At 42.1% G+C, this 25,764-nt stretch overlaps 1 protein-coding gene across 1 annotated transcript in view; it reads right to left on the bottom strand.

Moving 5' to 3' along the window:
* DTL (denticleless E3 ubiquitin protein ligase homolog) overlaps positions 1-25,764 on the bottom strand; it is a 279,535-nt gene that overhangs the window by 45,228 nt on the left and 208,543 nt on the right. The window contains exon 14 of the mRNA XM_044075077.1: positions 12,084-12,928. Within this exon, the coding sequence (XP_043931012.1) occupies positions 12,084-12,928 (845 nt within the window). The remainder of the gene's footprint in view (positions 1-12,083; positions 12,929-25,764) is intronic.

Raw genomic sequence — 25,764 nt, 5'->3', positions numbered from 1 at the left:
TTAAGTATTTTCATTTTTTCTATTATTTACTATTAAATATATCTATACATTTAATCGTGGCTGGTCTTTTAGAAAACATTTAACCTTTGAGAGGAATTATATTTATTTAGTGGCACTGTGACTCCATGTTCCTGAAAGTATTGTTGCTCCATTAATCACTACTATTTGAATAAATATTAATTTTATTAAGTGTAATTGGGTACCTTTGCAAGCCTTAGAGTAGCTGGCTTTGGGTGTTCTGGTGGTAGAGTATCTATCTTATAGTCTGGGTGGAGGTGGCAAAGCAGGTAAGCTGTGCCAGCCACTCCAAAGAGAGTGTGTGTGTGTGTGTGTGTGTGTGTGTGTGTGTGTGTGTGTGTGTGTGTGTGTGTGTGTGTGTGTGTGTGTGTAGGTGTGTGTGTGTGTGTGTGTGTGTAGGTGTGTGTGTGTGTGTGTGTGTAAAAATCAAATCTCAAAACGTGTGGGTGTGTGCTTGCTACTTGGAACAGGGACACACAGCACTGATTTCACACAGAGGGTGGTGAAGGACTTGGCTTGGAACACCCAGCTGAAGACTCAACTCTGTGGTGGTCAGTATGGAGTCTTATTTGGACCCTGGAGAGAAAATCCAGCCCAAGGACTGGGGTGTGCATTCCCTGTGTGCTCTTAAGGAAAACTGTACTTGGTGCAGAGAGCTGCATCTGAAAATACCTTGTGTGTGTCTAAATTTCTCTCAGTAAAGGTTCCCCACTGATGTCAGTGTTGAGGATTGAGACCTCTTGACCACTGGCCCAGAGGAGTGATGTGAGAATTACAACCAAGTGTGAAGTCTAATGGTGATGCTTGCTCCAGCTGCTCTTACTGCCCCATCCACTACATTATGCATTAGGCCCATGAAGATGAAAATATTGGACATGGTTGACAGAGTAGCTTGAAGTTGTTTATGTGAATCTGAAGAAATTGGATTTGTCGGAGTGGATAATGCTTGCTGAGCAAGATCCTTCTCTAATCTCATCATACGAGTGTAGTAGTTCAAAGCTCAAATAGAGAATGAGCCCAAAAATGCTCACTTCCCCAGCCTGTCCATCTCCTGAGACTTCTTGTTTGGCAAATGGATAGAAGAAGAATCCTCAAATAACTCCTACTTTGTGGCTGCTGCAATCATTTTAGAGTCTGCAGGAGGGTGGGGTTGACAAAATGGCTCACCTTTGTTGGGGAGGGAGTATCTTGTCCAGCTTCCTTGAGAATGCCTCATAGGTGTCAGGTTGCTGCCATAAATTCTCACCACCAACTCTAAGTTCATTGGCAGAAGGAACACCTAGGATGTAGAGGGGGGTGTTCTGCATGCCTCAAACAATACCACCTTGTCCTGAGAGAGAGGCTCAGTAGGCCAGGATATTCATGGGCACAGACGTTCCAGGATATCTCTGAAGAAAGCATCCTCAGTAGGGGATTCTGGGGATCCCTCTCCAACCTCAGAGTTAGTATCTGACGTGACTGACTCCGATGTAGAGTCCAAGTATTATCTTACATGTCCTCTTCTAAGCTGGCTCAGAGGATAAGGCTCAGAGTCCTTAGAGGACTGTCTCTGCATCAAAGTAAAAGGTTTGGGGTTGACAAAACAACTTTGACCTATGGATATTTTTGCAGAATCCTATGTGACTGAGGGTCAAAGGGCGGAACAGTAACTGGTGCAGCATGTGGACCTGCCCTGTGGGGAGAAGCACAAAATCCTACTCAGCACTTGGAAGTTTGTGCCGACGTCTAGTGGATGCTGAAGATGCCACCCCCATAGTCTGATCGAATTCCCCAACTGAGCAGTAAGACAGGGAACCGGAGGCATCTACAAGTCTACCAGGGAAGCTGTCACAGAGGCAGGGATCAGACCTGATAAATCAAAGTGTGACACTTCCAAAGTGACCACTGGAGAGACCCACTCAACAACTTGGACCAGAGACTCCAAAATTTGATCTGACAAGGTCAGAACCGACTGAGGAGGATCCAAAAGTCCCAGGGTAGATGAAACTTCACTCAAAAATCCCAGAACCACAGGATCCAGGATGCAAGACAGTTCCAAACAAATTGGAGCTGAAAGTCGGATTGTTGAGGGTACCTGGATAGGGGTAAAGTGAAAGGATCCTACTGACTTTAGAGAAAAGGGAGACACAGTGACCCCATTCTCAATCTGGGTCTTCAGAAGCTTCTATAAAAAACGATGCAGATCTACTTTAGAAGAACTTCTGTAGGACCTGAAGAATCTAGTAGAAAGAGCCAAGGAAGACCTCAAAGAAGGTTGTTCTTGCTTTTAGGAGAGTCCTAAATGGCAATAGTTTCTCCAAACTCTGGACCCGGAGGAGGAGGAGTGTATGTCAGGGTCCAAGAGACATGTTCCTCAATTCTAAGAGCCTTAAGAGCCAGGGTCAGAGCCGAAGAATCACTTGGTCTTTAATTTGGATCCAAGTCTTTGCTCTTTGAAGGCTTGTTGTTAGACTTTTTTTGGCTTATGTGTCTCCAGATCAAGAGGAAGAAGCCCCTTAACAACTAACTTGTTCCTGAAATCTGTCAGAGCCCTGGGACCAAAGGCAGCATAAATGTCACAGGATGTGCTTAAATGGGAAATTCCCAAACACACAAGACAAAGATCCTGGGGATCCTGTAGAGGGAAGAAAGGAGGCGAAAAACAGCAAGAAAAATGGCCATAAAATGACAGAAATTTGTCAAAAAACTAGAGAAAGGTAAGATCCAAGAGGAATTTGTTTTACAATAAATATATATATGCAAAGTACCAACATGTATTTAAAAATGCTGTAATAAGAGGCAGAACACTAATCTGCCCAGATCTTGCTGGTACTTTGGAAGGCAACAAATGTGATCTAAGCAAGTCATGGGGGAGTAGGGCATTATGGGAACGAAATATTTGAAGGGCTTAAGGCTGGAGCATTAAATTCGCCAGATCGGATGGGAGTGGTAGCTTGAGGACCCATATACTGGCTAGGTCAGACGGAATGAACAGGATTCCCTCTTTGCAGGCATGATCTAGCAACACTGGTTGTCTGATCTGCTGGTTTACACAACAAGCAAATGGAGACTGACAGACTTAAATCCAGCACTGTAGGAAGAAACTCAGCCTTAATCCACTGTGCTAAATGTTCTGAGGATTTAATTTAGAAGGCCCAGTAAATGAAAAGTCCTGTCACTTCAGTTACACAAAATTCAAAAGAAAGAAAATACTTCATACTGTTGAAGTTAGAAGTGTAAAGCTACCAGAAGTACAACAAAGCCAAGTGAAGTACTAAGTCAAGTTACCAGTTCAGATGGCAAAGAACTGAGAAAAATGAGTGGCGCTCCTTCGACAATGAACCTTATAATGTTCATTTTGTTACTTTTTAGCAAGATGGACTACAATATTTGTTTCTTCTTACTATGCCTGAAATTGGAAGAAAAATACCCTCCCCATCCCTTGTTCTTCTTTCAAGGGATATATTCTCCAGTAGAGCTGTAGCCGACTCATCTGGTGCCCAGTGCTGCTCCTTAATCTGGCTCCCCCAACATTAAGATGAAGAACAAAAAAGGGCTCTCCTCCAATATGGTGCTCCTCCCTCAAGCGACATGTCACTCCAACTCCCTCATGTTGACATGAGGAGAAGAAAAAAAGGCCATTCTCACTGCCGACGATTGCAACCTCTAACACATTGCACCTGCGGTAGCTGTCCCCCAAGCCCTATCCCCTAGCTATGGTTCTGTTTTCCAGGATTTGAAAAAAATATTTTTTTTTTCATCCTGCTCATTATACTGAGCCTACTTTTAACTCTTAGCAGATAAATGGTGACAAGATATGACTTGTAGATGCAAATAATGACTTCTTTTTACAAAGAATGAAAATGGTGAAGACCATAAAGGAGCAATAACAAATACATATAACCCCAAATAAAGTGCTATTTTACCTCAGCCAGATTTGGGGAAAAATCATCTTGGCCTAAAAACAGGCCATGCTGACCACAGATTGGTCAGCAAAAAAAATTAAACTCATAATAAAAGAAATGTTTATTAAACTTATAATAAAAGAAATGTTTATGCATCTAAAAACAGATGCACATAACCAATGTGACAGAAATACGTCAGTTACAAAGAAGTAGTTGCCAGCTATACATTTTGATTGAACGTAGACATTCATGACAAAGATAACATTAAATAGGCTGAGTGTAGAAAAGCAGGATTCTTGTGAAGCAAAGTACTGAGGATTAAATAAAATCCTGCCAATGCTATCTCCGAAAATTGCTGGCCTTAAAATAGTCAGAAAGGCAAACAAAACTTTACTTAGTGTAGAAGCATAAAGACAGGTAAAGAGGTAGATTCACACTAGATTTTATCCAAATAACAGAATAAATATAACAAATATATTCTGTTACTTTTTTTCACAAAATTAAATTCATTCAAATGCATTAGAGCAACATAACTAAAAGAAAGTCTACTAAACTAAGGAAATAAGATAAGAACTTTTATTTCCTTTGCCCAGTTTGGAACATAAGCTGATTAATTACCTGACGAAAAAAGAAGTTATGTTCTTACCATAACGTTCCATCTGTGTTGTTGATCTTCAATCATTCATTACTGATGGGAGTCGGTTCTGTCCTGGGAACCGAATCCACTGTTATAACAAGCTCGCCCCAGCCAAAAAACTCTCAAGCTAAGGTTTACCCATAGTGCCCCTCTCTATATTACCTCCGATCGAGTTTGCCCATAAGAAAGAAAGAAAGTGGAGGCTTTATATGAGCATCTTTCCTATCATAGGCTAAGACCATATCCAAACCACCAGGAGTCTTTCAGAGGGGGATGGCGGGTGGGTTGTAATGAATGAATGAAGATCAAGAACACAGATGGAACGTTATAGTAAGAACATAACTTCTTTATCTGATGTTCTTAATCTTTAGTCATTCCTTATTGATGGGACAGAGTCCCTAGCTACTTTGTTTCCTGGGAGGCCCTATGGAAGAATAGTTCTGCGTACCATTGAACCAAAGGAAGCTCTCCCCCCTTGGAAACCATATTCAATTTGTAATGAGTGATAAAGGTATGAGGGGTAGACCATGTTGCTGCCGCACAAATGTCATCCATAGTAGCTCTTGCATGGAAAACAACAGATGTTGTGACGGATCTGGTTGAATGTGCTTTGACTTTAGATGGTAGGGAAGCTTTGCTCCGTTGATAAATGAAGCAAATGCAATCTCGCAACCTGAGAATGATGCAAATAACTGGTCAGATTTTCGTAATGACTTAGTTCTGTCAAGATAAAAATGCAATTGTCTATGCAAGTCAAGCATATGTAGTGAGTGTTCTCCTTTGTTAGAAAAATTTGGAAAGAAAACTGGTAGATTTATGGTTTTATTAATAGTGAAGTCTGAAATAACTTTGGGTAAAAAAGAGGGGTTAATCCGGAGTGATACATAAGTGTTCCATAAGGACTAAGTAAGGGCGTTTTATGCACAAAGCTTGCAACTCAGAAATTCATCTTGCTGAGGTAATGGCCACCAAAAACAAATTTCAGACCGCAATTGGCAGCAGATTCAAAAGGGGAGGGGGCGAGTCAAGGATTGTAGAACTAATGTGAAACTCCAGGGCTTGATCGGTTATTTGAAGGGGGCCCTAATGTGTGCAACTCCTTTCAAAAATGTTTTACAGAGGCGGTGTGAAATCAAGGAAGAGCCCTTGAAACCATTATGGAAATTGGAGATTGCCGCCAAGTGTACTCGAATAGTTGAAGTTGCAGCTCCTGAATGAAGGAGGTTAGATAAGTAATCTAGCACCATAGAAAGCTGGTCTGAAAAGGGGTTTACTCCCTTTTTACAAGACCAAATTATCAGTCTTTTCCACTTGTTTAGATAAAGTTTCCTGGTGGATGGTTTATGGGAAGCCAGAAGAATGTGGCGGACAGGGGAGGATAGGTTGCTTTGCCTGGCAATTACTGGAAGTGGAGGAACCAAGCTGTCAGCTTGGGGCTCAATATGCTCAGATGTATCAATCCTTGTGGGTGCGACAGCAATTCCGGAGTTTATCCAGAATCCATGGTTGATGTACTAGGTGAGGCCAAAGAAAGGGAAACCAAATTTGTCAGAGCCAGTAAGGTGCAATGAGGATTACTCTGCTTTTCAACCAAAGAGCTTTCTTTAATAATTGTGGGATCAGAGGCAGAGGAGGGTAAGCATAAAGAAGTCCCATGGGCCAAATGGGCACAAGAGCGTCCCTCGGGGACTCCCCCTATGGAGGAATTAGGGCAAAGTAGCTGTTGCATTTGTGATTTGCGGGCAACACAAACACATCACAGCAAGGCTGGCTCCAGCAGCTGAAGATTTCTGCCGCTATGACAGGATTAAGGGACCACTCATGAGGCAGGAGAATGCATCTGCTCAATTTGTCTGCAATCATTTTTGAATCCCCGGGAATGTGCATTGCTGTCTGAAAGTGGTTGGAAGCTCTCGCCTGTTGCCAAATTCTTATGGCCTCTCGACACAATGGGTAGGACTTGATTCCCCCTTGTTTGTTGATGTACCAGACTACTGACATGTTGTCAGACTGGATGACAATTTTTCCTGAAGGGAGAACAGGTTGAAATGTTTGCAACGCTAGAAGCACTGGCCTCAGTTCTAGAACAATGATATGCAGGTTGGCCTCCAAGAGTAACTAAGTGCCTTGGAGTGCCCTTCCCTTGAAATATTCCCCCCCATCCAATCAGGGAGGCGTCCATGGTCAGTATGGCTTTGGGCTGAGAGGGGGAGAAAGGGCGACTTCTTAGGTGCTCTTCTGGCTTCATCCACTAAATTAAATCTTGTTTGCATCGATTTGTTATCCTAATTTGAAAGGACATAGATGAGTCAAAGGGGAACACTTAGTAAAAGCCACTGTAGGAGTCTTGTGTAGCCTTGCCAGTGGAACTATTGTTATCGATGCTGCCATTGACCCTAGTAGTTGGAGGACTGCCTGAGCTGGAGCATTGTCCTGAGAGTATCACCCAAAAAAGAAAAATCTAGCAAAGCTAGACTCCTGTGCGATACCTTAAACCTCTTGCATCAGAGGCCTCATGAGATATATGCAAATGACCCTTTATGGATATCAGGTGCTTCAGCTAAATGGCAATTCTGAATGTCCATGACTTTTTCTTTTACTTCCATTTTTAAGTCTATTTATGGACAATTTCAGGCCATTAACGCCAGACCCCTCTAGCTATGGAAATGCATGTTTCTGCCTTCTTATGACATCATCAGCACAGTATAAGAGGAATGTTTGACTTTTGGAAACACTGGGTTGTCATACCTGAAATTGTCCATAAATAGACTTAAAAATGGAAGTAAAAGAAAAAGTCATGGACATTCAGAGTTGCCATTTAGCTGAATCACCGGATATCCTTAAAGGGTAATTTGCATATATCCTATGAGACCTCTGATGCAAGAGGTTTAAGGTATCACACAGTTAGAAGTCTAGCTATGCTAGATTTTTCTTTTTGATTTTTTTTTTTTTTAACTAGTTGGTTATCGGCGTGACCTTTTTACTCTGTTTTAGTTTAACAGAGTATCACCCGGAATTGAGATCAGAGTCTTTCCAGCCTGTGGAGTGGGAGGGGGACTAGGCAAAATTGAGTATCGAAATTTGCTCCTATGAATTCCAGTCTTTGAGAAGGAGTCAAATTGCATTTGTCTTTGTTTACTGTTATCCCAAAGTGTTCCATTATTTGTAGAGTATAATGAGTGGCTGAAACCAGTACATGCTTGGTTGGGCGGTGAGAAGCCAATTGTCTAAATATGGAAACACCTGGAATCCTTGCAGTCTCAAGTGAGCTGTTACCACTGCCATGCATTTGGTGAACACTCTGTGGGGCCACTAGAGAGCCAAGGGCAGTGCTCGGAACTGGTAGTGATTGGCTCCCAGCTGGAAGCGGAGGAATCTTCTGGAGCTTTTGTCCATTTTTATGTGGTAATATGCATCCTGAAGTTCTATCGAGCACATCCAATCATCTTTCTCTAGAAAAGGAAGTATAGATTTAACTGTGACCATCCAGAATTTCATTTGCTTGACAAATTTGTTTCGGATGCTGAGGTTCAGAACTGGCCTCTAGTCCCCTGCCTTTTTTGGCACTAAAAAGAACCTCGAGTAGAATCTGGATCCTATCTGGTCTGGTGGGACCTGTCTGGATGGCTCTTTTTGAAGCAGCATTTGGATTTCTTGAGCTGCTACTTCCCCTTGACTGATTGGAACATCGGTAATATGCTTTAGCAATCTTGAGTAAAGGTTGAAAGGAATGTGGTAACCTCTGGTAATTATAGTCTGCACCCAAAGAGCTGTGGTTATCGTTTGCCAGGTGAGGTGGTGCAGAGAAAAACTTCCCCTGACTGCAGTAATTCGGCCGCTCTTCAGGAGCGCAGAAAAGGCTGTCCAGACAAGGCATCTCTGGATCCCTGATTACACGGATCCCCTCTACCTCTGAAGGGCCGTCATCTGGTTGAATTCCCCCCCCCTCTGCTATGGGGGGGGGGGGCTCACCATATGCATCGCAGAAAGGACCCTGGGATTTCTTGTACCACATCTTTCCACTCCTCTGATTCCTAGAATAGAGTCACGGGGAGGGGGGGGGGGTTGAAAAATGCACGCCTAAAGCAGACAAGGTCTTACCATCCTTTTCATACCTGTCTAAAGTGTCTTTTACCTTAGGGCCAAAAAGAGAAGAGGCCTCTACAGGGGCGTTCAGGAAGGAAGACTTAAAGGGATCCGCAAAGTCACGTAAGTGCATCCAGGCGTGATGTCTTGCGACAATGCCTGCACCCGCTGCTCTAGCCATACTTTCGGTAGAATGAGAAATTGACCGCATGGAAGAGTTAGAGATAGATTCCAGGGTGGCAAGCTGTGAGGCAAATTTGTCAGATACCCCATTAGAAACTGCTACTGCAATGGTTTCTGAGAGTTCTGAGATTAGATCTCTCTGAAGTCGGGTAAGTGTGTCAGACAGTTCAGGGACCGAATGGCGAAGGTTACTGAAGAGTACACCCACTTCCCTAGTCTATCGCTCAAGACTCCCTGTTAAGGGGATGGACAGTAGAGCTCTCCTCAGTGAGCTCTTTTTTAGTGGCTGCCACAACCATAGCATCTACTGGTAGGCCCTTGGACCAGTGTGGGCTGTCCTCTGGAGGAGAAAGAATTTTGTCTGGTCTCTGGGGATAGGTTCAATGGTATCAGGACTCTTCCAGGCGCACTGCACAATGACCTGAACCAGGTCATCTGCAGGTGGGGTCACCCAGGAAGTACAGGACCGGGCACGGAAAGCCTGCAAGAACACAGACTCCTCTGAGGAAAGGGTGGTGGACTTCAGTCCCCCCACTGCTTCAGGATCTCCAATGTCTCCAAAGGAGACATCCTCAGGGGGTGACCGTGGGGGCCCTTGCCCTTCATCATAGTCCATATCTTCGGTGAGGGATTCTTCAGGGGAATCCACGTGTTTCCTCTTGCATGACCTCTTGCAGGGTACCTCCTCGGCGGGAACATCTGAGGAGGACTCTGTAGAGTGGGCACCTTGTGGAAGGACGTCTTCAGGTTCCCGTATCCAGTCTCCTTGAGTAGTAGGCTGTATCAACTGCGGCTCATAGGAAAGGTATATATGGGTTTCCGGCGCTGAAGCAACCAGCTGGGAGCCTGCAGAGGCAAGTGCCCTCTCCATCACCTGGGAAGCAGGCCCGCCTGAAGAGGAATGGGAGCCCGGAACAGAAAAAGACAACCTCGGGACCGGGGTCACACCCTGCTCCAACGAATCCACTCCCAGGGAAAGAGCCACGAGAGGACCCGGTCCCACCAAAGCAACCGGAACCATAGTAGATGGCACCATGGAAAAAGCAGCCGCCACACTAGGGATCATGGTGCTGACAGACCAGTGTCGATCCCTAGGATGGTCCGGCTCAGAGTGAATCGATGGCTAAAGGGTAGACTCTGGAGTCATGGGAAGGTCTATCAATGGAGCCGAAGAAGCTGAAACTGGTGTTGGTGTCTGTGTCGAAGGCTCTGATACCTCCAGGGAGGTCGAAGGAGGAAAAGTATGTGGGAGTCTGTGGAAAAATCCTCAGCTCCGGGTGAAAGGGAGGATTTGGAGGGTGTTGGAAATCCTCTGGCCACCAGGTGCTGATCCACAAGCCTCACTACGTCCAATTCCGAAAGGTTCCTGGAGGAGTGGGTAGATATCCCCCGAATGGCAGTCAGGGCGTTCTACAAAGGGGCTACATTGCTGGCCAAAAAATGGATCCACCGAAGGGGAATATCAGGTCCAAGGGGTTAATTCACCTTTTGGCATCGAGGTCAAAGTACCAGCATGATGTATAGGTAGGGGGGGAAGTGACCGCTGTTGGAATGACTTTTTGGTGCCGAAAGGGAAGTTGGTATTATTGTCACAATCGGTGTTGCAGTCAGAGTCTGAGGAATGGGTGCCGGCGTTGGCACCACATTCGGCTGCTAAGGTGCCAGAACCGAAGATGGCACCATGGAGGGAGTTTGAGGCCCTGGTGCCAAGGATGATGGTACCAATTTTGAGATTTTTGCTTTCGGCTCCATCGATTTAGATTCACTGGTGTGAGAAGGTAAGGATTTACTCCTGTTTTTATGCTCTTTCTTTGGAGGGATGAGCCCTCCGCCTCAGAGATAGCCTCAGCAAAAGGAGATTTAAGGAGACCTTTAAGCATAGGTTTATTCTTATGTTCCGCTAATGTGTGGGAGATAAATGCTTTACAAATGTCGCAAGGGGGTTTCACAGATAAGTGTGGTACCCCGAGACAGTAGACATAGGATGTATGGCTATCCACATTAGGCATTTTCCTGTCGCACAGATCACAGCTCTTAAAACCAGTTGTACTTTTTTTCTCAGACATATTAGCACAAAAAAATACAATTTAGCCACAAAAGATAAAACAACCAGAATGCAGAAAACACACACTCTACAACAAAGAAGAAAGGAGATGTTTTTATATAGTAGAGGGGAAAGGAGAAAAGGGGGATACCAGTAATGGTATTGGGGATTACCTCAAAGATAAGGGAAGGCCTGTACCAGCAATGGTACAAAGAGTACTAAACTTGGTAAAAAGGAGGAAAGAGAGAGAGGGACAGTCACAAAGATAAGCAAAAATTATGCGACTAACAATAGGATAACTAGGTATATGCAAAAAACAAGAAGAAAGGTTTAACAAGAGACAAAATGAAAAAAAATTGTAAATGACTTAGCTGAGAGCTGGCCTGACACGTCTTTATTCAGTATCAGTAAGGAATGAAGATTAACAACATCAGATGCAATGTTTAATTCAATCAAAAATGAAAAAAGGTCAAACATTTTCCCCTCAAGATTTTAGAAAAAGCAATTTTTCTGTCAAAATCGCTGTGAGATTATGGAGTATAATTTTCAGTACCGTTTCAAACTCTAAGGCCTGTTCTAGTAATCTCATGTAGTGATAAGCACTGGTTTTATCAAAACTGCTTAATAGAAAAATTGTTTGGGCTTACTAGTTTTGGTGAAGACCTGTTCATTCTTCTACTGTTGAAATCCTTTTTGTCTACATCATTTTTTTTTTATAAAAAGGAATGTGTCTTGTCACATTATATGACCATTCTTAAAACACCAATGGTCATTTTCCCTACCTATGCAATACTTAAGAAAGCAGTTTCAGACTGCATTTAGAATAACAATTCCATGAGTTAACTGACAGAAACCAATATGCTGATGAAATTCAGAAAAAAAAAAATATATATATATATATATATATATATATACACACACACACACACACACACACACACACACACACACACACACACACACACACACAGTGAACAGCACTAAGAGATGAAGAGATTGTCATTACTGATGTGACATCCTGAGCCCATGTGCAAAATAGGGAGGGGAAAAAATGGTTTGATGCCATGCCACACACACTATAATGTATATTAACATGCTGACTTAATATGACTTTGCATTTACTTACGAAGCAGCTTCAATTATGTTACATTTATGCAGCATACAGAAACTACAGCTCTGAGCTGTGCTACCCAAAATAAAACCATATCTACAAAACCTCTTTTCTACTTACTGGGGAGATGGCTGGATGCTTTGTCTCTTGACGTCTTGTTCCAGGACTCCGTGAGGGAGGGCTAGGAGTATTACCGGAACGTGAAGTTGACAGCCCCTTGTCGATTCTCACCTTCTCAGACATTGCCGTTAACCAGTTCCTCTGTGCTGGTGAGTTCTCCTTATCCAGTACTTCGGTCCATGAGCTACAGTGCAGTTTAAAGGAAGGGGATGGGGTCTTGCAAGGCACTGAAGAAAGAGGGCTTCTAGGAGGGGAGGATTCCTCTAGAATGAGGTCAGGCATTTCAGTTCTGCTCAATTCAGAACCGTCCAGATCATGAACAACAGCACTTTCTAACTCTGCAAGGCAACACAAGTCCAGCTTGCGTTTTTTTGAAGCTGGATCAAGTTCTGATACACAACTGCAACTCTCCAAACAGTCTTGCTCCTTGGGGTTTGTTTCACTGTTGGTGTTCAGTCTACGCTTAACTTTTCTTTCTTGAGACTTCATTAGTTCATGCTCAGTAACTGTGCGTACAGTGCTCTGCCCAACAGGAGTCAGAATTTTTCTAGGTGAAGATGGCTTAGCTATGGATTGAGGTAAAGAAGAATTTGATGTTTGGGTCATCCACTTTCTTATGGACATCTCTGATGCAGATGCAGATTTGGGGAAGGAAAAAATTGATCCAGTCTGCTTTGACGAGGACTGACTTTTTGAAACAGGCATTTTGAGTGCAGATATGGTGTTGGAAGAAAGTGGTAGGTCTCCAGTAAGCTTAGGGGCACAGGTTGCTGGTCTTGGTGAAGAAACAGGAAGGCTATCCTCAACTCGGTCTATTCTACTACAAGAGTCGCTCAACAGTGCAACTACAAAACAAGAAATAACAAGTATATATCATTTCAGTTTAGCCTATACATACAAATACGCAGTTTTCATCAGCTATCATTTTCTCTCTCTTTTTTCATATCTATCAGCTATACTTCTATGTGCCACTGATAACATTTTTCACTCCTGATGCTGTGCTGAAGTGTTCTCCATGCTCCCCCTCTCCCTCCAACAAAATTTGTAGTATGACAGACAATTGCTCCTACCAGCACCCATATGAGACAAAGCTGGTATTCACTGTATATGGTCAGCATAGTATTATTTGCTTTAATGTTATAAAGAAGACAGCATTGGGTAATTGACAGATTTTTTAAAGGCCATGATGTGATACAAATTATAAAAATGTTTAACTACAGCACCAAACAGTACTAAAATGACTTACCATCAGTGCTGGTGAAAAAACACAAATGAGATAGGAGTCATGGTATCCTAATAAACTGAAGATAGGCACTGGGTAATAAGGTATGTTCTCGCAGGTTAATGAGTGATCCTAACCTTCCATCCTTTTCTGTTATATGAGTGAGTAAAAGCAGATGAGGTAACTAAACAGACTTTAAAAACAATATGCAACTGCAATTCCTACATTCTGCCCTGTAAATATGAAACACAGAATCATGAAATGAGTTGTTAAAAAATCTAGTTTCAGTTACCCTTAATGTTTCTAGAAGTAGTTTCTGTTGCTTACTTTGTAGCAGGAAACATTTTGATTTATGTGGCTATACTAAATCACACATGATAAAAAACGAGTTTGGCATACCATATAGAGATGCAACTTATAAACAAAGGTATGGCATCTAAGTCCAAGGAAATAGTTGTTCCACTGTATTTGGCATTCATCAGAACTGTCATTGAGTACAATGCCCCCTTTTGTATGTACCTCACCAGGCATATCCAACAAGTGGAACATCCACACAGGTTCCTCACAAAAAGAATACTGGGTGCAAGTAAAATGTCCTTTGCAGACTGCCTTAAGGCCCTATCCCTGTATTCGGTCTCCTACAGGCTTTTGATGGGAGATCTATGCCTGGCATACAGGCATAGTCAGACCCCACTCTAATGGACCTTCTGCATGTCCACAAAATAAACAGTACCAGAATTACCCACTCTAAAGACTTAAACCTTGGTTGCGATATAAATAGGACCTGCTGGGGAGATAGGTATGTATCCCAGAGACTACCCTGTCTATGGAACAGGTTCCCCATTCATGTGAAGCAGAGTTCTTCTCCAACCCAATTCATGTGCAACTTGGACAACTGGAAGGGAAACCAGAAATGCATCCCTGGTTTGGCACCTATGACTCTAAAAGACCCAGGTAACCTGTAAATGGTTCATCTCACAGGCCCATGCTTACACTAATCAAGGGTATCAGAACTTGTCAGAGATTTGGGATGCATGGCTAAGCTTAAAAAAGCCCTTGTGGTCATTAGCCAAGTAAAGACCTATGAACATCCACTCCAGCAATGCATGGAAGAAGAGGAGTGAAAGTTTCACAAGACAAAATACAACAGAACGTGGACTGAAGCTCCATTGGTGGTGGTGTTTCCATATTCATAAAGGATGCACACACCTCCAGACTGGTAGCCCAACATAACACATCTGAGATACTTTAGGTGCAGCTAACATTGGGTAAGACAGCGATTCAGGTCGTAGCCTGCTACAGGTCCCCAACCATGTCCCAAGACTCCCATTCCACGTTCCTAAGCACTCTGGAGAATATTAGGGTCCAACCCAACAATCTCATACTGGGCGACTTCAACTACCCCTCCATTAACTGGGAAAACTACTCATGTACCAATACACTTGCCCAACATTTCCTTGAATTCATCAATTCCAATGCCCTGGACCAGCACGTTCTTACCCCCACTAGAGGTAGCAACATCCTTGACCTGGTCATTCCTAACATGGGCAACTGTTGCTCTACACCAACAGTCAACTCCTCCGTGGTTAGATCAGACCTCAAACTAATCACCTTGGAAATCCACGACCCTCCCAAACCCCCCTACCCCGCAAAGATAACCACCATGAAAAACTTCTCCAAAGCTAACTTTGGGCTCCTAAAAACAGAGGCGGCTAACTTCACGGCACCCATGCAAATGGAAAATAGTTGCATGACCACCAAATCATACACAAATGCACTGTATGAACACGTACACAAATGCAGGGATCTTGCCATACCCAGTAGAACCAAGACGCTCTCCTCCAAAAAAAAGGAAGCCAATCTGGTGGTCCCTTGCCATAAACAAAATTTACAACAAAAGGAGGAAACTGATGTGGAATAAGGTGAAGTCCCAAGACTGGAAAAACTCCCTTATCAGCCTCAACAAAAAGTTGAGATCCCTCATCAAATCCTCCAAAGCTAGCTATGAAAACAGAATTGCAGCAGATAGTAAAGACAACCACAAGGCCTTCTATAGTTATGTAAATAATCTCCACGGCAATACCCAAATTTGCTCTGAGCTACTGCACAATGGTACCTCCTATACTAAGCAAACAGATATTACCAATATACTGGCAGACAGGTAAGGTGCCAACTTTACCCCCCCCCCCCCAAGGACTAATCATAATACCAGTAGATTGCCAGGCACCCAGTATTACTGTTGCACAGGTTAAAACAGCATTGTCCAAGGCCAAGAATACAGCTTCTGTGGGACCTGACAATATCCCTGGCTGTGTTCTACATGAACTACAGAGTGAACTGGCACCTCACCTGTGTGCCCTGTTCAATCACAGCCTCACCTCAGGCTTTGTCCCTACCGAATGGAGCACAGCTACAGTCATCCCTCTCCACAAAGGAGGAGTGACTACAGACCCTGGGAACTATCGCCCCATTAGCCCAACAAGCCTGATATGCAAAACTATGGAATGCATCATTATGGACCTAATAAATAAGGATATAAGGAATCTCCAAACTCTGGATCCCACACAGTTTGGTGTTGTGAAGGGTAGATCATGCCTGCTCAACTTGGTCGACTTCTTTGAGTCAGTCACCAGAGCTGCGGATGAAGGCAAGTTGGTTCATACAGCCTACCTTGAACCCACAGCATGAAAGTAGCAGACTCCAAGTCAGACTGCCGACCAGTCACGAATAGAGTTCTACAGGGTTTGGGCCTGGGTCCTCTCCTATTTGGTATCTACTTCTCTGAAGTCCAGGCCAACATGAAGTGAGTCTGGCTGACAAAGTTCTCAGACAATTGCAAGTTGGGAGCTATTATTAACTCCCCAAGTGATGTTGACATCCTACAGAAAGGCCTCACTGAGACCAACGAATGGTGTCAGAACCACGGTCTTAAGCTCAATGCCAAAAAATGTGTTGTCATCCCCTTTGGGAAAACACGGTTCCCACAAATTACCACATTGATGGTAGTTCATTGAACACAGAAGGCGTTGTAAAAGATCTGGGAACACAGGTTGACAGCAACCTCTCTTTTCACCACCACATTGCCACTGTGGTCAGAAAGTCCTTCTATGTGGCAGATCTCATTACTAAGGGTTTTGCATCCAGGAAGAAAGAGGTCATTGTCTCCCTCTACTCTTCCCTCATTAGGCCAATCACTGAGTACGATGCCCCCATTTGGCATGTACCTCACTAGACACCTGCAACAACTGGATAGGCCGCAAAGCACCTCACAAAGAGGAACCTAGGCCTTAAACACTTGTCCTATATGGACAGACTCAAAAAAACTCTAACTATTCTGTCTCATATGGCCCACTTAGAGACAATCTCTGCTCGACTTACAAAGCCATGTCTGACCCAGATCTGTTAGAAACGCTACATCTAAAGAAATCCCAATCCCTCCGCACCACATGCTCCAGTAACCTCAACCTCATTACCACAATCAACAGAACATGCTGGAGGGACAGGTTCATAATCCAGAGACTGCCCATACTATGGGAACAGACTTCCCATACATGTCAAGCAGAGCACCTCACTGGCCCTCTTCAAGAGAAATGTTGAGTGGATGGGAAATAGAAAATTCACCTCGAGGATCACTCCAGTGGCTCTGCTCGACAGAGGCACTGGTAAGTAAGGTCGGGTGGCACAATGCCAGGGTAATCCTATGGGCTAGGCTTGTAAAGGCTCCGGGGTCATTAGCCTAGTACACACCTATGAACCTATGAAAAACACACACACACATCAATATGTGTGGGCATGTGTAACAGCAGATGTTAAGAGTAAGATGACTGCTGCAATACTGATTCATCACATGTGGGATTATACTGGCCTTTTGGTATTGGCTAGGCTTGTAATATTCTGCAGACTGATAGCCTAGTACTTACCTCTGAACACAGGGAGATTACTACAACAGGCTGGAAAATATGCCTTGCATTCATGGGAAACAGGAGGAGGACACATTCATCTCCCCAGAAAGAGTAAGCATACAGAAGCAGACAGGGATGTGGGAGGAATCTGCAATGTATTAGTTACCCTACTAACATTTATGGCTATGTGTATGCTCACACACAAATGTACTGTCCTCTGTAGTATACTTCAGCATCTACAGGAGAACATTAAAGTAGTATCTGAGCTAACCAAAGGCTCACGGTGGTGGTGGAGTGCACAGGCTTGCAGAACAGTAGTGGCAAAGCCTGCATAGGAGGCCTATCCTGAAGTACCTAGATACCTAGTTTGTAATACCTAGAAAATGTGAGAATGCAGGTCCAACAAGCTGTCTCAGAAAAAACAGATTTATTGAAACAATCCTTAAAAAGGCTGTAGTAAGCAGCAACTGCCCTTATGGAAGGTGCCCTAATCTGGCTTTCCCATGGTGGTCATAACAAAAGACAATGCAACCTGTCTGACAAGCTCAGTCTCCTTTATGTCAGAGTACATTAGTATTGAAGTAGACCTTCTCCAGATGGTTACTCAGCTGCCTCAACTTCTGCTATGCCTGTCATGGGAAGCTGTCTAATCAGCAAGTCAGGGCTCATGCTCTAAGAGCTGCAGTCACCACTGCAGTTTTCTTCTCAGTGCTTCTGTGCTTATATCATGACACCTTCTCCAAGCACTGAAAGCATGACTATTCAGTCTAGAAGTAAGGCAAATTTTGTAGCAACAGCAGTGATAGGAATGCTACAGTTTTCAACCCAGTCCAAGGTTCAAGGCACATATTTGTGAATGTACTGCATTAATAACCAGGCTACTTTAAAATTGTACCAGAATTTTTTTCTACAAATTTCACCTTGCTCTCCACACAAAATCCACATTTATTTATTTTACATTTGTTAACCAGGAAAGTCCAACTGGATACATATCCATTTTCAGTGACGGCCCGGGGAGAAAAGCTCCAGAAATACAAGAATAATTTAACAAATACAGTTAAAAGCATAATACCAGCAGTTCAGATAACAACTCAGATAATTCAAACAGAAATATTTTTTGTTTTACATTTTATGACATATTTCTGAGCAAAATATTTAAAAATTTAAGTAAACTAACAAAGAATAATATTTACATATTTAAGTAAATTAACAAAGAATAGCAACAGTGTAATGAAGGTGTTGTAGCCTATACTAAGAAAAGTCATGGTAAGTCATTTTCAACTGATTTATTCTATACATGGTTTCACTATTTAAGCTATGCATTACAGCTTGGTCAAATGAATTCTGAGATGAAACAGGAAGCCAAAGAACCTTTTTTTGTGATTGAAAAGACAGTAGGCTCAAGGAAGTAAGAATTTCCCTGTTCACATGGATGAGGCACTGACTACAAGGTTTTGTTATGTAAGGCTGTTTCCCAATTATGCCAAATGATAATTTATAAGAATTGTAAACAACTTGTTTAAAATGTTGAATATGTGCAAGGGAGCTGAATTCTATTAACCCATTCAAATTTAAATGATCTAACACCATGTTTATCAAATCATCATCTTTACTAGTGATGCTTTTCCTGAAGGCAGTCTCATTACAAGTTTTGGCAACTTATATTCCTTGCATTTAAGGAGCTGTGAAATGAAATTTTATTTAGTAAAAAATGTATTGTTAGGGGACAGCAGTTTACTAGTTGACTTGTAAATACATTTTTCAGCAAAACAGGCAGAGATAATTAAGTTTCCACTTTAGTCTGTTCAAGATGGAGTATCCAACTCTTCTTTCAGCTGCTCCCGTTAGGGGTCGCCACAGCGGATATCTGTTTCCATTTCTTCCTGTCCTCTGCATCTTGCTCTGTCACACCAACCACCTGCATGTCCTCTCTCAACACATCCATAAATCTCATCTTAGGCCTTCCCCTTTTCCTGTTACCTGGCAGCTTCATCCTTAGCATCTTTTTCCCAATATACTCTGCATCCCTCCTCAGCACATGTCCAAACCAATGTAATCTTGCCTCTCTGGCTTTGTCTCCAAACCTTCCATCCTGGGCTGACCCTCTAATATACTTATGCCTAATCCTGTCCTCCCTCGTCACACCCAGTGCAAATCTTAACATCTTTAACTCTGCCACATCCAGCTCTGACTCCTGCCTTTTTGTCAATGCCACTGTCTCCAACCCATATAACATAGCCGGTCTCACTACCCTCTTGTAGATCTTCCCTTTCACTCTTACTGGTACTAGTCTGTCACAAATCACTCCTGAGACTCTACTCCATCCTGCCTGTACTCTCTTCTTCACCTCTCTTCCACACTCACCATTACTCTGAACTGCTGATCCCAAGCATTTAAACTCATCCATCCTCGCCACCTCTACTCCCTGCATCCTCACCATTCCTCTATCCTCCCTCTCATTCACACACATATATTCTGTCTTAGTCCTGCTGACCTTCATTCCTCTTCTCTCTAGAGCATATCTCCACCTCTCCAGGGTCTCCTCCACCTGTTCCCTACTCTCACTACAGATCACAATGTCATCTGCAATCATCATAATCCACGGGGATTCCTGTCAGATCTCATCTGTCAACCTGTCCATCACCATTGCAAATAAGAAAGGGCTCAGAGCTGATCCTTGATGTAATCCCACCTCCACCTTAAACGCATCCTTCACTCCCACGCAGACCTCACCACTGTTACACTACCCTCGTACATATCCTGTACCACTTGTATACTCCAACTGAATCCCTAATATGTATGCATTGCACTGCCTGTGATGCTTCGAGGCCTTGAAGAGGTATTGCAACGTTTAGGTTGTACTGCATTTAAGAAAAACTCAAAATGAAAGCACCTATATATGCCAGCATACCAGTCAAGTAATGCAAGTTGCAGAATATAATAAGAGAAGCTTTTACAGGATAACAATGATGGGCACTGAAGACTACAATTTTTGCAAAATATTTCCATCCATTTTGATAAATTTTTCTGCAATACTCTGGTCGTTCTGGCAATAGTCCTTCTAAGAAATGTAGTACTGCTGTGTATACAGGATCGCTGCTGGAGTACAAGTTCTTAACATCTTTCCTCCTCATTGTTCTATTTTGTTTTCTGCATTTTACCTTTTATTTTATATTTGGGATTTAACGGGATTACTTGCAGATATTTGTATATTCCTGGCCCTGCAGTCTGCTAGGAGTTCTCGTCCTAAAACAGACTGCCTATGAAGTGGCAGTTTCTTGTAGATTTGGGGTTGAGGATCTTCTTCATATGGAACACTTAGAACACAATGACATATAACCCCAGTTTCTAGGAAGGTTCTAGTCATCAAAGATGGCTTCTATGAAGTCTGCAGTAAGAAAGTACTGTTGTGTAAGATCTTACCATAATCGTAGATGTCCTACTTTACACTGCTGCAGCATCCTTACAAAAGGAATATCCTACTGTGGGCAGCATACATCCAGCCAACATACATGGGGGGGGGTGGAGGATGGAGGAACAGAATACTGCAACAGTGAGGAGCAGGACATTTACTGTTATGGTAAGATCTTACACAACTGTACTAGGTCCTTCCTTAACACTGTTGCAGTATTCTTAACATCTGGGAAGAGTACAAAACACTACTGGAGAGGATGGGAGGAGGAAGCCACAGAGCAGCCCTTCACAAATTTGGGAAAGATGTACCTGGCAAAACCCACCCTGGCCCTAGAAATGATATCCAGCTTGTAATGCATAGTAAAGGTGTAGAAGGAAGACCAAATAACGGCTTCTAAAATGGATCTTGGATCCAGACCCTTGAAAAAAGCCCCAGAAGAGGCTACTGCCCTGGTGGTATGAGCAAGAACAGAAGAAGAAGCTGCTTGCCATGAAAGGAATAGCAAAAAGAAATGGCCTTAGAAATCCAGGAGAAGATGGTTTGCTTAGAAACAGTGAAACTCAATATCCTGGGATGAAAAGAAACAAAAGTGTTCAGATTTCCTGATATCTTTTGTCTTGTCCACGTAATATCAGAAGCTGTCTATGTAGATCCAAGGTGTGAAGAATCCTCTCATTAGCATTCTGTGGAGATGGGAAAAAGAGGGGAGATGAATTGTATGATTTAAGGACAAATCCCCAACCACCTTGGACATAAAAGAAGGATTGATTTGAAGAAAGACCCTGTCACTATGGGGGCAGGGGGTGGGGGAGGAACTGCCATGAATGATTGTGTGATTACAGCTCTGAGATTCTCTTAGCAAAGGTAACAGCCACAAACAGTACTATCTTCCAAGTACAATGCAGCAGGGAAGAGGGAAAATGCAAGCTCAAAGGGAGACTAAGTTAATTTCTCAACAACACAATTAAGGTCCCAAGAAGGAGGAATAAGCTTTCTGTGGTGTCTAACATTAAAGACACCTTTCAAAAACTGACTTCAAAATAAGATGCAAGGTGTGGATTCAAAGCCTGACAAATGAGCTTTAATAGATGAATATGCCAGACCAGAATCAAGCAACTCTCACGTAATGGAGTGTAGGAAAACCCAGAGAAAAAGGGTCCATGTTATGCCTGAGACACCAAGTAGAAAATCTCTTGAATTTAGTCAAAAATAACTTTCTAGTAGTGGGTTTTCTGACCTCCTGCAAAACCCGAAGCACATTCTCAGAAAATTGGTATCTAAAAGGAATAAAAACCCTATCACCCTAAGAGCCAACTGAAGAGTGGACAAGTGAGGGTGAATGAGAGATCCCTTGCCCTGTGTGAGAAAATCCATCCTGTAAGTTCATTTGTGTTGATTGCCCTTGGCCAGATGAAATAGATGGGAGGAACTAGTGCTGGCTAGGCCAAAATGGAGTAATCAGTAATATCTTGGGTCTATCACAGATGATCTTATGCAGGACTTTTGGTAACAGAGGAAGAAGAGGATAGGCATACAGAACGTAGCGCTCTAACAGAACTTGAGGAGTTGTCTGTTCAGACGGGAGGTAAAAAGATATGCTTGAGGAATAACTCACTGATGTACAATGTCCAGGAACACGTTCCTGTGAAGCATTCATTTGTGAGAATATGTCTTGGACTTGCACAAAGTGTCTGCCACAAGAATTTGCTCTGAGGGAATGTAAGCCATTTGAAGAAACAATTGATGGGGGACCACAAAATCCCACACCTGAAGAGTCAGCCTGCAAAGGAGGTAAGACTTTGTGCTCCTTGCTTGTTGACGTACTACATGACTATGGTACTGTCAGTGAAGATCCTCAGATGACCTAGAACCCAAAGAAAGTGAGAAGCATAAACAGCCAGAAGAGGAGCCCTCATTTCTTGATGTTGATATGGTCCATTAGCTGTTGTGGAGACCAGACACCCTGGATTTTGAGGTTGTTGGATGAGGCTCCCCACAGCCTTGATCTGGAGCATCAGTATGCAGCTCCTGAGTAGGCACCTGAAAAGACAGGCATGGATTCAGGGAGATCTGAAGAATCCACCAGTGAAGCTCCAGCCTGAGACAAGGCAAGAGAGAGACAGGAAAATTTAGAGGATGGCAGTGCTGAAGCCATACAGTCTTGAGATACCATTGAAAATTTCTCATATGGTGCTTGGCAAAGGTAACCATGAGCATAGAATATAATGTTGCCTTTGGCATGCATCTGTCTAGCCCCATGCAACAACTGGAATAAAAACAGATACACCTTACTAAAAGGATACAAAGCCTAAACAACAACACGTCCTATATGGACCAATTCAAAGTCCTGTCACTATACTCGGTATCTTACAGACTGCTAAGAGGTGACCTGTATCTGGCATACAAGACATCTATCTGACCCATTACTGATGGATTTACTGCACGTCAGCAAGTCAAATGACATCAGAAATACTCCGTCTACGGGGGAGGGCCAGGATGAGACTAGGATAGCAGCACTTTTCTTCTGCTCTGCTACTACATACATTTCTGACAGGAAATTTATTTCTAAATAATCCTAAACAACTCAATTAAGTGAATTGTGATAAACTTTGGTGTCCTAAAGGATTATATCAAAAAATGTTCTTAAAGTTAAACTATTTTTCTGTCAAAATCTGTGAGGGAAAATTTCTTCACTGTATCCTGCAGCACCATGAGTTATACAAAGACAGCATCTCAAGACTCTGTGTTCAAAAAAGAGCTTCAGTCATTAATATTAAAGAATCATCTTTGAAAATAGATAGATTGGACACCAAAATAGAGAACTTTAAGAAAAACTATTCCAAACAAATGGAACAAATTAATGAAGCTCTGCACTTAGAGAAACCAGATTTCCAGCATTGAAGACTCCTTGAATGATATGGAAGGAAGACAAAGTGAAGGGGATAGCAATGTTGAATTCCTGTTAAAACAGAACTCTTTACTAGCCAAAATATATGACCTTGAAAACAGGTCCCATAGGGACAACATTCATATTTTTGGTATACCAGAAGGAACAGAAAGTAACAATATAGTTAATTTCTCGTCTATCTGGCTCCTTAAAACTTTAGATTTGCCTGAAGCTCTCTGTTTTGGTATAGGAACAGCACATACATCTCAGGTTAATCCTGTATCAAAGTCCAGTACTTCCCCAAGGTCCATCATTGTTACATTTATTTCATCTCAGGATAAATAACTGGTACTCAAAACTGCCTGGGCTAAGCAAACACTTAAAGCAGAAGGAAACATTATTTGTTTTGATAAGGACTATTCAGCAACAGTGATGTCTAAAAGGAAACAATTATTTCCCCTTATAACAGAACTTAAGAAAAAGCAGATAAAAGTACATCTACTGTTCCTGACCAAGATGAAAATTTTCCTTTCTAATGCTGTTAAATTCTTAGAAGAATTTAAACCTGCATAGTCATATCTACAAACTAACAAAATTTTTGAACAAACAGAGGATAGGGACTGGTTCATTATATCCTTAAAAAGACAAATGGAAATAAGACAAATGAGAAAGAGAAGAAATTAAGGGGAAAATAAAGAGCTTTTCTTTATTCACAAAGGAAATAAAATGCCAAGGATTTTTCTTTTTATGTAAACATGCTTAATTTTACATCTTTAAATATCTTTACCAGTAAAACAATTACAACATGCTCAACTATAACATAAACAGGAATCATAAAATCAGCAAGCAGTATAATAAGGTAAGGTAACTCAATTTCTTTTTTTTTCTGTCTTATACTTGTCTAATTTACAGATAATTAAGAATAGTTTTTAATAAGTCATGACAAAAATATTATTAGTTTCCCTTAAATTAAGCATACAGCATTTATATTAGTATATGAATTGCTTACACAGGAACTAATGCATACTTTATATTTGAAGTAGTAAATAGCTGCAGTATAACACAACTGAATTTGAAGTTGTTTAAGTCATATAAACTGCAGTTACCTACTAAAGGGAAATGCACACTATAAGTGACATCTCATACTTTGTTATAAAAAGGAAAATACATTAACATTGTTAAATTAAAATTTCTACTTAAATGGTATAGAAATGACAGCTAAACATCTTCACCTATGTGTGGAAGCAATTAAATGTAATCATTAACTACAGTAACATTAAAAAGCCGTTTCACTAAAACTAATAGTAAAACCTAAAAGCTGCCTGTCTTCATAGTGCACAGATTTAAATAATATGTTACTGATCTACTGGACGGTGCAGTGGTAGTGTTGTTGCCTCACAGCAAGAGGTTCCCCAGTTCGATTCTCAGCTGGGGTGCCTTCTGTGTGGAGTCTGCATGTCCTCCCTTAATTCGTGTGGGTTTCCTCTGGGTGCTCCGGTTTCCTCTCACGTTATAAAGTCATGCATCTGGAGCATTTCTCCCTGGGCCTCTGCTGAAAATTGACTTTGTTCCAAGTCAGACTTCCCCGGTTAACAAATGTTAAATAAATAAATACAAATAATTTAATAGAATGCTTGGGGGAGGTGGGTGACTGCAGTTGCTACAGATGGTTATTATTTGATGTTGTTAAACAGTGGAGAGATTGTGAAGTTTTAAATGGTTCTGCAATAGTCTTTATTCATAGATGAAATATTCAGGTTCAATATGAAAGACATAAAAATTGTTGTGACTGATGGGTTGCCCCATGTGAGGTGCTTCTGTGGTAGTTAGATATGAAGCCCCCCTCTCATTATAGCTTGAGCTTTTTTATTTCATTTAGAACACATAAACCTTTCTCTGGTAAACAGCTAGAGTTCATTTGGAATTCCTGCCTAAACAAGAGAGGAGAGCTGTTCATGTTCAGAAACTCTGACTGACAGGCAGCTTTAGAAGGTTAATTTGAATAAAAGGTGGAACCTTTTAAATATGCATTAGCTCAAATTTCACTGAAACTATAGTTAAGCATACAAACTGGCATTGAAGAAGGGAAACAATTATGTTACACACACTGTGAAATACCTTTGAATACATTTATAAGTAAATGTATTTGAAAGCAAGCATTTGAAGTTTGATAGTACTTATCAATGAATGGTAAAACAAATATAATGTTTAGAGCTTCATAATTAGAGGCTTGACATACATGATATGAATATGTT

Source organism: Protopterus annectens, chromosome 6.part0 (assembly GCF_019279795.1).
Source record: "Protopterus annectens isolate FY-2018-M chromosome 6.part0, PAN1.0, whole genome shotgun sequence".
NCBI lineage: Eukaryota > Metazoa > Chordata > Ceratodontiformes > Protopteridae > Protopterus > Protopterus annectens.
The sequence above is the reverse complement of the archived record's forward strand: the minus strand, read 5'-3'. Positions and strand labels throughout refer to the sequence as shown.